General features: G+C 40.1%; 1 protein-coding gene across 1 annotated transcript in view; it reads left to right on the forward strand.

The window, feature by feature from the left end:
- The window catches only part of TTC39B (tetratricopeptide repeat domain 39B), a 131,963-nt gene that overhangs the window by 71,061 nt on the left and 48,026 nt on the right, over positions 1-12,876 (forward strand). The window contains 4 exon segments of the mRNA XM_059141122.1: positions 1,144-1,239; positions 5,013-5,123; positions 8,524-8,655; positions 9,711-9,787. Of these exon segments, the coding sequence (XP_058997105.1) occupies positions 1,144-1,239; positions 5,013-5,123; positions 8,524-8,655; positions 9,711-9,787 (416 nt within the window).

Consider the following 12,876-nt stretch of genomic DNA (forward strand, 5'->3'; position numbering starts at 1 on the left):
GCAAAACATTGGGAGCAAATTACATGCCCCCAAATAAGGGACAAGTAACAAATTATGTTACAGTAACTATAATAAAGTAACTCTGTCGAGAAGAAAAGATTCAGGATATGATGAAGGAAACTAGAACCTGTCACCCCATGATTTGACCTAAAAATCATTTTGAGCTGAAGGCAATCAAGAAGCAGTAAACACTGGAAAAGCTCCCCTTTTCCTGCCTAAAGGCAGGAAATAAATTCTCCTTTTACTGGGTAAAGACATTTGTATCAGCTTAGCGACCCTGGAAACCTTTTTATTTTTTAATTTTTATTTATTTATTTATTTTAAAAATATTTTATTTATTTATTTGACAGACAGGATCACAAGCAGGCAGAGAGGCAGGCAGAGAGAGAGAGGAGGAAGCAGGCTCCCTGCAGAGCAGAGAGCCTGATGCGAGCTCAATCCCAGGCCCCTGAGATCATGACCTGAGCCAGAGGCAGAGGCTTAACCCACGAGCCACCCAGGCGCCCCTGGAAACCTTTTTAAAGTAACCGTTGTCCTCTTAGTTACTTCTTCATCATATACTATTCTGAGCCTCAACCTTTGTCTCGCCAATTCTTCACAAATGTGAAAGCTGCTTTATTCTTTGGGGTCTTCGTTCTCTTGTGAAGGCTCCCATGTACAGGATGAGTCAAGTAAAATATATATGCTTTTCTCCTGTTAATCTGTCTTTCTCCGTTTTATTTCCAGCCAGGGACTCTAAGAGGGTCAAGGAAAACTTCCATCCTTACAATAGTATTCCATTTTAATAAAGTATAAAAATACATGTATAGATTTACTGGGAAAAGATCTGGGAGGATATTTATATACAGAATACAGTGTTGTCTTTGGGTGGAGAGCTGTGGGGGTGATTTTTTTTTCTTTTTTGTGTGTGAAAATAAACAAAATAAGTTTATTTTATTGCTGCTATATTTCAGAAATGTTCACCATGTAATAGCACATAGATTTTTGTTACTGGATTTTAAAAATTGATTAGACATAGAGGTGAGATGAATTAAATAATTGAAGGTCTTATGTTGTATACTTGAATTTATGGGGACTTTTCTTGTAAGACAAGGAAATAAAAACCTCATTCTGTTTTGTTTTGTTTTGCTTTTTTATTAATAGGTTTTCTCGCACAGATATGGCAACAAGCAGCCGTCCCTTTGCATCACTTGATACAAAACTGGCCTCTGGACGGCTCGGATCATCTAATGTGAGCAGGTCAGGAAGAGGGTGCAGGTGTTTTCGGGACAACAGGGGAGAGCAGTACAACCCTTTGGTGAATTGCAGTGTTGATGTTACAATAGGGCTTTGTATTTTACTGACTGGCGAAATAAGCAGGTGTAGTGTCTATTTTATAAATTAGGGAGGGAGAGGCAGAGCTGCTAAAGGACTTGTGAATGGATAGCACTGTTACCTAAAAAGAAACCAAGCTAAATTCAACATTTGGGACACACCTTCCCTTTTGAGGCTTTTGTATCTTAAAATTTTTTAAATCATCAATTTCCGTTATAAAATATTATAACCACATTGCCAAACATTGGAGAAAATGGAAGGAAGGAGAAAAATCCACCATAAATATGACCTCTTAAACTGTATTCTCATCTTTTTCCTGGGCAAATGCTTCTGTCTGATATGGATGCAGCCATAGCGTTTTCACTGAATGTTGCAGTATGATTATTTCTCTACTTATATTCTTCTTGTATCCTTGGCTTAAACAGCATTTTAAGAAAATGTTGATTGTAGAAAATTCAGAAAATATAGAAAACTACAAAGGAGAGAGAAAAATGTATATTACCATCACTACAACTTTGTGTGTGTGTGTATGTGTATCCTTTTTTTTCTCTTCATATATAGAGTGCTTTTTTTTTTTCCTAATTACTTGGCATCATGTTCTATATACTATTTAGTAACCTGCTTTTTAAAAATTTTGTTATTATTTTTTACCCTGCCCCTCCATCCTTTTTTTTTGTACCTGCTTTTTCAAAGTTAATGTATCATTACATTTTTCCTTTCCATTAATATCTTTGTAATATCACAGTTGCTAAGTAATATTCCTTTCTTGCCCATTCTCGAATTAATATAATGAGTTCTTTATTTATCAGATATTAAAGGCGACTCCATGAAAGCTGTTTTATACTACGAGAAAGGGCTTTTTATCTATCCTTACAGGCTTATTAAACTTTCAGTTATACACCAGATCTTTAGCATTTGAGATTTTGCATTTGAAATTTCAGCTACTTGTGAGTGTTCCTAACACTCATGGCTTTGGTAGTTTGCCTTAGGGCTCAGCTCTCACAGTACGACGAAAGGGGGTGATGATATGAAGACTGATGAGTGGAGATGAAGCTGGAACTAACTCCTAAGGATCTTAAAGTCATTTATTTTTCACATTGCGACTTCATTCCATACGTCTCTGCTTGTGGAAATCTGAGCTTTCTGTAGAAATATGAGTCTCTCCCTCAGGGTTAACCTCTAACTCATCTGATAGTTTCCTAAGTAACTACTGCATTAACCTTTCTAGATCTCCCTTGATTTACGGTGGGCTTACATCCCAAATGAGCCCATCATAAGTTGAAAATACATTCAATGTTTCTAACCTACTGAACATCACAGCTTAGCCTTGCCTACCTTGAATGTGCTCAGAGCACTTAATGTTAGCCTGCAGTTGGGCAAAAGCATCAGAACCCATTTCTGGTAGAAGAGTAACTGAAGTGCGATTTTGTTTTCATGCTTGAAGGAAGGAATTTGAAGAGGTTGGTGGCATTGAAATGTGATTTTAAGTTCTTTTAAATTATCATACTGTTCATTTACTTACTGAAATATTTTCCTATTAGAAGTTGTTACGCGGAGTGCCTGGGTGGCTTTGTCGGTGAAGCATCCGACTCTTGATCTCAGCTCTATTGTTGATCTCAGGGTCCTGAATTCACACCCTGTGTTGGGCTCCATACTGGGCAGGGATCCTACTTAAAAAAAAAGTTACACAAAACATTTTGGAGAAGGCTCTGATTTTATTATTTATTATTTGTTTATTTGTCTGTTTATTTTGGCTGAGGGGAAGGGTGCAGGCAGGGGGGGAGAGAGAGAGACAATCTTAAGCAGGCTCCATGCCTGACACAGGGCTCGATCTCACAAATCCGAGATCACGACCCAAGCTGAAATCGAGTTGGACACTTAACTGATTGAGCCACCCAGGTACCCTAACGGCCCTAATTTTAAAGAGCGAAATTTCTATCAAATAACAGATAATTTTTAATAAAGGGTAAAATCATAATGATTATACAGATGTAGAAATAAACACGTTAAAGATTTTACTTAACTTGTTAATCAGTGAGGGAACTAGGCAGATGTTATAACAGTTTCAAAGGAGAAATTGAAACAGCACAAATTTATATGGAGTAAAAGAATAATGAAATTAATGTCCAAAGTCAACAAAACTAGCTTTTTGTATGCTGAAGGAGAAGAGGTAATTGAACCTCTACTTGTCAGGATAGAATTTACATGTCTATGGATATGTCAGTAGACAATTATTTTCCATTGCTCTCAGTTACAATTTACAGAGTTGCAATTCAACACTAAAAAACTGAATCTCTTAAAAAATGGGTGGAGGACCTGAATAGATATTTTTCCTAAAAGACATACAGATGGCCAACAGACACATGGAAAGATGCTCAACATCACTAACTATTAAAGAAATGCAAATCAAAACTACAGTGAGATATCAATTGTATCTGTCAGAATGCCTAAAATTAAAAAAAAAAAAAAAAAAAAGACAAGACATAACAAATGTTGCCCAGCAGGTGGAGAAAAGGGAACCCTCGTGCATTCTTGGTGGGCATGTAAACTGGCACAGCCACTGTGGAAAACAGCATGGAAGTTCCTCAAAAAAGGAAACGTTGAAATGCCATACAATCCATTTTCATTACTAGGTATTTACCAAAAGAAAAGGATTCAAAAAGATGGTGCACCCCATGGTTATTCACATTCTTTACAATAACCAAGATATGGAAGCCAAGATACAGAAGATATGGACACCCAAGTGTCCAACCATAGATAAATGGATAAAGAAGATATGGTGTATGTGTACAATGGAATATCACTCAGCTATAAAAAACGATGAGATCTTGCCATTTGCAACAGCATAGATGGACCTAGAGGATATAATGTTAAGTGAAATAAGTCAGACTGAGAAAGACAAATACATTCAACACTTAAGTGTTGAATCTAAAAAACAAAACAAATGGATAAACAAACAAAAGCAAAATCAGACCTATAAATATAGAAAACAAACTGATGGTTGTTAGAGGGATGGGGTGGGTGGGTGGATGGGCAAAATGGGTGAAGGAGAGTGGGACATACAGGCTTCCACTTAGGGAATAAATAAGTTGTGGGAATAAAAGGCACAGCATAGGGAAACAGTCCATGATATTAGACTAACATTGTACCGTGACAGATGGTAGCTACCTTTGTGGTGAGAACAGCAAGAGAAGATGAGTCACTGTTTCATACACCTGAAACTAAGGAAGCATTGTGTGTCCACTCTACTCTAATTAAAAAAGAAAATACAGTTTACAGAGTTGCGAGGTAGTTCCCTAGAATCAAAAAGCAATCCGAAGGGGTCTCTTCTACAGTCTAGACAATAATGCATAGTTTTCTGCTGAAGCATATTTTTCCCCCCTACATGATCAAACTAAACCCCAATAACTTTCCCCTCTCCTGTGAGTAAAGGTAGTTCCCCTGCTGTGGTCTTGGTGCCTGCTATGAGCCTTGTTTGTCAATTTCTTCCATCCTCATAACAGCTTCATGAAGTAGGTGGTGGTGGTGTTCCCATTTTTACACATGAGCCAGTCAGGTTTCAGAACATTAAAGGCGTAGCTACTCAGTAGTAGAGTTAGAATTCCAGCCTTCCGTCTCCAAAGTGTCCACACACACACGGGACAATGTGCTTATAGTAAAAGCTGTAGACATTCTGTGTATTTTTCCTTGGTCTTTAGGTCAACATCAAACAAGGTGGATCTCAAGTGTGGCCTAGAAGAATGTGAAGTGGCATTGAACTTATTTCTAAGTAACAAATTTTCAGATGCCTTAGAATTGCTTCGACCATGGTAATTAACTTTATTTCTTTCAGATAAAATATATTTTTTTCAGATGTTTCTGATGATTCTTTCATTCGTGTCATGCTTGTCAGTTATTTTATCTGCATTTCCACCTGCACATTTCTAAGCTAATTTGGTGGAGACCCCCTACCGTTGGTCAGTTTTAATATCCAGTTAAGAAATCTGTCTTTTCGGGCACCTGGGTGGCTCAGTGGGTTAAGCCGCTGCCTTCGGCTCAGGTCATGATCTCAGGGTCCTGAGATCGAGTCCCGCATCGGGCTCTCTGCTTAGCAGGGAGCCTGCTTCTTCCTCTCTCTCTGCCTGCCTCTCTGCCTACTTGTGATCTCTCTCTGTCAAATAAATAAATAAAATCTTTAAAAAAAAAAAAAAAGAAATCTGTCTTTTCAAATTTAATCAGTAGAACGTTTCTGACTCTCATATTTTTATTTCTTTATGTGTTGAAATACTGTCACTGCATATAGTTTCATAGAGCTTCATTTTACTTTCCTCAGTGAAATATTTTTATGGATATTTAAGCTTATATATTAAAAAAAAGTTTCCTTTGAAATAGGATGGGAAGAACTAGAATATGCTAATCTCAATGTTCAAGAAGAAATTTAAGATAATAAAAAAATGTTCTTGGGACTCCCTATTTATGTGATAAATAAGTTAAGCGATTTAATTTCAGTTAATAATACCTGTTCGTTTTTCAAATGTGGCAGCAACACCCATGCTCAGCTCTGATACTAGGTGTCACCTTGACCACAGCCCATGTGGACATATGTGACTATGTCTGCAGTGTGCCTGGAGCTTGACAGAAATAGTCTTACATTGTGCCTTCAGACATAGTCACTTGCTTGGATGAAGCTTAGATCTTATATCACAATTTTTATTCATTTTTCTTTTTTATTTTATTCTTTTTTAACGATTCTATTTATCTGAGAGAGAGAAAAAGAGAGAGAGAGCATGGGCGGGAGTTGGTGGGGAGAGGCAGAAGGAGAGGGAGAAGCAGTCTGTCCACTGAGCAGGGAGCCAAATGTGGGGCTCCATCCCACGACCCTGAGATCATGACCTGATTTGAAGGCAGACGCTTAACTGACTGAGTCTCCCAGGCACCCTAACAATTTTTTAGAGGGTTACTTGAGCATAATAATGGGAATCTCATTTCTTTGGTCAGTAGGGTAATGTGACTCTGATCACAGACTTTGAATCTTATTAAACTTGTGGTGGTGAGCACTGCATAATGATAGAATTATCTAATCTCTGTGTCATACACCTGAAACAAGTATACCGTCCTATGTCAACTACACTTCTTTTCTTTTCTTTTCTTTTTTTTTAAGAGTATTTATTTATTTATTTGACAGACAGATCACAAGTAGGCAGAGAGGCAGGCAGAGAGAGAGAGGAGGAAGCAGGCTGGGAGCCAGATGTGGGGCTCGGTCCTAGGACCGATCCCAGGGGATCATGACCTGAGCCCAAGGCAGAGGCTTTAACCCACTGAGTGCCCAGGTGCCCCTCAACTACACATTTCAATTAAAAAAATTATATTATCTCCTCAGACGTTGCTGTGGTAATTCTATTACAATGTAGAAGAGCTGTGAGTATTTCAGACCTTAGGAACAGATGATAAAATAGATGGTATTGCCCATAGCTAAAGGGCATTGTCCAGTGTTGTCTTCAACACATGTCTGTCCTGCTTGCCTTCTGCCTTGTTTCCCTCTGTCCTTCCCAGTCCTCAGACTTCTGTCTTCTCTCTACTTCCCTGTTTTCCTCTCACAGCCTGCCTACCTTTTTCTTTTTATCTCTCCTCTCTGAGCTTACCTGCCTGTCTCCTTTGTTTTTTATTCACACAAGATTTCTTTTTTCTATTTCAGACACCCAGCTGGTCATTACACAGAATGAAAAGAAGTGCTTATTTGGTCAAGTTTTATATTCTCTGATCTTTATGCAAATTTGATTGTTAAACATATGTTTTTCCCACGTGAATTCCTGTTTTCCTCTTGGAACTTTGGGTTTAAAATTTGAGGTTTAAGGGCGCCTGGGTGGCTCAGTTGGTTAAGCAACTGCCTTCGGCTCAGGTCATGATCCTGGAGTCCCAGGATTGAGTCCCACATCAGGCTCCCTGCTCCACGTGGAGTCGGTCTCTTCCTCTGACCTTCCCTTCTTGTGCTCTCTCTCTCATTCCCTCCTTCTCAAATAAATAAGTAAAATCTTAGGGGCACCTGGGTGGCTCCGTGGGTTAAAGCCTCTGCCTTCGGCTCAGGTCGTGATCCCAGGGTCGTGGGATCCAGCCCCGCGTCAGGCTCTCTGCTCAGGAGGGAGCCTGCTTCCCCCTCTCTCTCTGCCTGCCTCTCTGCCTGCTTGTGATCTTTGTCAAACAAATAAATAAAATTTAAAAAAAAAAAAAGTAAAATCTTAAAAAAAATAAAATGATTAAAAAAATTATAAAATGTGAGGTTTAAAACCACAATACATGATTAATTTTGCATTGCTCCTAACTCCTTGCGATTTTTCCCAAACAGCCAGTGACCTCACTAGTCAGGACAGACTGCAAATTACCAAAGGATGTTTAGGCTATTTCCATGGGGAAAAAGAATAATGTGTCTTGCATTTGTTTTTCGTAGCTGTGGGCTATTGTGCATTATATTTGAATTAAAAACAGAATCGTGCATTACCATTTTAAATCTTACAACAAATTGACCTAATGAGAAGTTTTGAGAAAGAGATGGTGAGGTTTTTACAGCCTGAAAGTCTGGGATGTGTGGTCCATTAACACTGATCAATGCCCTTAAGAGTCCAAGCAACTCTCACAGATAATTTAGTAATTGGAATTGTCAAGAACTTTAATCATGAATTGTAGATAATGGGATTAGATTAGATATGAGGTCTGGAACGTACTTTTGCATGGGTCCATTGGGGTTGACCTAACTTATTGCAAAAATCTTCCTTTCCTTTGGCCTCTGGATTCTGTATCAGAATCTCCCTGCCACAAAATGCATTTCTAGTGGCCTTTATTTTAGTACTTATATCAGAGCTGAAGATAGTAAGTATATTGCCTGGTGTTCAACTGGGAAAAATTGGTTTGCTTTGAAATGTTTTCAAGGAAAAGAGCCCGCAGGCTGCCCCCTTGTGCTGAAACAGAGAAAAACAATTGTTGGCTTCTGCTTCAACCTGGAGCATTCTGTGCAGCCTCTGGAGGCTCCATTTGGAAAGTCCTTGATAGTTGAGTTTTTTACGACATGCCTTTCTCAGTCTGTATTATTTCAGTGATTATGATGTAGGAGTAAAAGTTATCACTATCAAAGTCACTATATGCATTTATTAGGATTTCTTCTGATTAGTATCAGACAAGACCTGCATGCTTTTAAGTCTAACTGGAATGTATTAATTCCCTATGTTTTGCCCCCAGGGCTAAGGAGAGTATGTACCATGCTTTGGGCTACAGTACTATTGTGGTGTTGCAGGCGGTCATGACCTTTGAGCAACAGGACATCCAGAACGGCATTTCTGCCATGAAGGACGCATTACAAACCTGCCAAAAGTACGAGCTGAGTAAATAACTACTAGAGATAGAACTACAAAACTTTATGTCTGTGTGACAAAGCGAGTGTGGTTTGCTGATGGAGACCTCTATTTGAAGTTCGCCCCAATTGTAGTAAGGGACTTGTACTCCAAAGCTGCCTGGCCTCATGTAGTTCCATGTAAGAGAGTTACCATTTCCTATTAAGAATTATAGTAGATTCTTGTTTGGCCAACCACTTGACATCTATACCTCCGCCTCTCCCCCCTTCCTTCTTTCTTTCTGTTCTTTTCTTTCCTTCTTTCCTTCCTTCCTTCAGTAGCTTGAACCACAGAGAAAAACTGAGGGAGACATGTGTGGGGTCAGCAGCATGCATCTCTCAAGGGGTCTCTCTGGAGTGGATGAGTTCAGCTACTGCCTGCCAAGCCAGTGTGTCCCAGATCAGTGGTTGCCCAGGGTTGGAGTGTACAGATGAGTATGTGGAGCACGGGAGATGCTGCCTATTCAAAAGGGAGAGCTTTATTTGTCTAAAAGGACATATTTGGACACTTCCAGTTGGTGAAAATGAGATGGATTTTCAGTTTTATTTTAATCTTTGCTCTGTGTGTATAGCAAGACCCCAGCAGCAACTGTTAACTAGCATTGGTGAAGTTTAACATGAAACTATGTCCTTGTGTCATTATGTTGCCGCGCTACAAATGAAGAGAGTTTCCAAATACTGCCCTCTAAGTGATTCTTAACCTGCAGGTGCCTCTTCCCTCAGAAATATTGATTTCGGCCAACAGATCAGGGAAGGTGCTTGGCAGGGTTAGCATTCATTGTTCTGTGTGGGTTTGTCCACTCACGTGTCCAGTAAGCCTGGGCGGAGTGCCCACAGGATGCCTGCCCAGTGCTGGGTGCTGGGTGTGCAGTGTGGAAAAGTGCGGTCCCTGTACTATAGACTTGAGGATGTTCTCCTTGCTAACTCTTTGGTGTGACTGTGACAAAAATGAATGTCAAAGGAAAATGAGCCTGGCCTGATCTATTGTCATTTTTTCGTTCTCTTTCCCATCTCCCCTTCTGCTTATTCTCCACAGATACAGGAAAAAATGTACAGTTGTAGAATCTTTCTCAAGTCTTCTTTCTAGAGGATCACTGGAGCAGCTGACTGAAGGTAAGACCCGTTTAAAGATTAAGTTTTTCCTGTCTTTGAAAAGTTAAAACATGATCATACTTATAAAATTCAGTATGCAAGTGTAGAATATAAAGGACATGGAATATCTTTTTCCTTTTCCCATCATACTCACCCACTGGTAATGGGTTAATGGATTAGGATTCCCCACATAACAGAGTGGGGTTCAAAGCTGATCTGCCTTTCTGCAAGCCACAGTTCTTTCCACTGTACCCCACACTTTCTCTGGTAGGCTTGTAGAAAAGGGAACAAAATGTTCATGTATGGATGAGGGAAATGTTGAATCATTCCTATGTGAGACATCCTGAAAGTAGATGGTGCTGTGTTACTATCTTTTTATAATTTTTTTTACATGGCACTTTAGAAAACCTGGACTTATTTACTTATTAAAAAAAGAAAACAAACAATGAGATACTACTATATACCTATTAGAACTTCCATAATCTGAAACACAAACTCCAAATGTTGCAGAGATGTAGAGTGAAAGGAACCCTTATCCATGGCTTGTGGGAATGCAAAATGGTACAGCTACGTAGGGAGACAGTTTGGCAATTTCTTACAAAACTATACAATCCAGCAATCAGTCTCCTTAATATTTACCCAAAGGAGCAGAAAACTTATATCTGCATGTGGATGCTTACAGCAGCTTTATTTATAATCGCCAAAACACGTAAGCAATCAAGATGTCCTTCAGTAGGTGAGTGGATAAATGAACTGTGGTCCATCCAGACAAATGGAGTATTATTCAGCACTGAAAAGAAATGAACCATCAAGCCATGAAACGACCCAGAGTGACCTTAAGTGCATATTACTAAGTGAAAGACACCAATCTGAAAAGGCATCAGGCTATATGATTCCAAGCGTATGACATTCTGGAAAGGGTTGAACTGTGACAAGATCAGTGGTTGCCCAGGGTTGGAGTGTACAGATGAGTATGTGGAACACGGGGGATTTTTAGGATAATGAAAAAACTTTGTAAGATATCATAATGATGGATACATGTCTTTATACATTTGTCCAAACCATAGAATGTACGTCACCAAGAAGGAACTGTAATGTGAATTGTAGATGTTGGGTGATCATGATGTGTCCACGGAAGTTCATCAATTCATCAGGGGAGGTTAAGCACACATGGGGCAAGGGATACATGGGGAATTTCTGTACCTTCCTCTCAATTTTGCTGCAGACCTAAAACTGCTTTAAAAAATAGGCTTAATTAGAAAATAGTAAATGTAAATTAGCTTGTGACTATAGCATAGTCTGAGAAACAGGTTTATTTAGACTTTTACACCCAAAGGCATGTTCAGCTAACATTTTAGCACAGGGTGAAGCTATTTCCTTCCATAGACTAAGGAAATATAATTAAGAAATGTTCTGGTAAGGTACCTATTCATAAATGCCAAATGGTTAATTTTGAGGACGGGGGAACTGCCCAATATAAATCAAGCAGAGTGAAGGAATGTGACTTTTATAAATTAAGTTGCATTTTATTCCTAATGAGTTTGGCTGTCACTACAACCCGAACAGACTTTGTGTTCAAGGGAGCATGTCACAACATTGTAGCTTTAGTATGTGATTTGTTTTTCCTCTTGGTAATTTTCATTTACATCCTTGAGTGGCTGGTTGTCTGCAGAAATCAGTATATTTAATTAAACTTTTCGTGGTTTTAACATGAACATACCCTTTCTTCTCTCAGGGCTGGCATACTGCCCTGAATAGTTTTCAAATTTCCTTTAAAAACAGATATGTAAATGCAGTACTTAGGATGTGAAAGGGATTTAACAGGAAGGACACTTACATATGGTTGACAGAGTTCAAATTTCCTTGCCTTTTATCTCTGCCTTCGTGGCCCATGCTTTGGCTGCTCTGAGGTTTGTCCATTTTTTTTTTTTTTTAAGATTTTATTTATTTATTTGACAAAGATCACAAGTAGGCAGAGGGGCAGGCGGTAGGGGGCGGGAAGCAGGGAGCCCGATGTGGGGCTCGATCCCAGGACCCTGGAATCATGAAGGCAGAGGCTTTAACCCACTGAGCCACCCAGGTGCCCCAGTTTGTCCATTTTTAACTTCACCCTGAGGCAGCCAGTCCTTCTGCTCAGACCTCTGCACGGACTCATTGTTACCTGTTGTTACCGGTCTCTGACATGGTTGAGCCTCGACTTACCTTTCCAGACTTATTTTACACTCTTCACTTTACATACCTGTGCTTCATCACATGAGCCCCCCGGCCTTCCCCCGCAACACACAATCTGTGTCACTGAGCAGACTTTCAAAGTGAGCAATGCCAGAACTCTTTCTACTCTGTTGCAAATGAACCTAAGAAGAGGAAATTCAGGTGGCTCTGTAAAAATCGAAGGCTCCACTTTTCATTCCCCCGAACACTGAGAAAATTGGGGGACGGGGGCACATGTAGAGGTGAGGCATTCTAAAGGACCGAGCCCCTGGCTGGTGATGGCCACCAGAACATGCACAGGCCCTACATCTGTGAGGTTGGCCCCAGCGGTAGGCGGGCCATTGAAGGATCTCTGCTGCCTGGTTGCTTCTTGGTCAGTCCGACCTTTGGCCTGTGAGCATGGTAGAGATTGCACCCAGTTTGCGAGAACCAGCCTGTCATGTGTCAGGTGGCAGGGACAGGGCATGGGGTCTGTGTGTACGTGAAAGAAACACAGTGCTAGTCCTTCTCCACTTTGACCCAACAGCATCGCACAAACACGGAAGTACCCTACTTTTCAGCTATTTACATCACATAAAAATGTCCTGCTTTCTGAGCTTTTATGAAAAAGCCCAACGTGGACCAAGGGCAGTAGTCTCTGAGAAAGTAGTTAACAAAAACCGAGGGCTTACTCTCCATAGTGAGCTCTGCCCAGCTCCTCGTTTGATTCTTCAGCTGTGAAGTGAAGACGTTGCCAGCTAGACTATGAACGAGGTGTCCGGCTGCAGAGACGTGGATGCCCGTGACGCGGCAGAACCTTTCCCCCAATCCGGGCTGTTAAATCCCCCAAGCTCCTTTACTTAAATAAAATGCCAGTTTGCATCCCATGGATAAAACAGGAATCTGCTGATTTTGTTTAT

Source organism: Mustela lutreola, chromosome 12, assembly GCF_030435805.1.
Source record: "Mustela lutreola isolate mMusLut2 chromosome 12, mMusLut2.pri, whole genome shotgun sequence".
NCBI lineage: Eukaryota > Metazoa > Chordata > Mammalia > Carnivora > Mustelidae > Mustela > Mustela lutreola.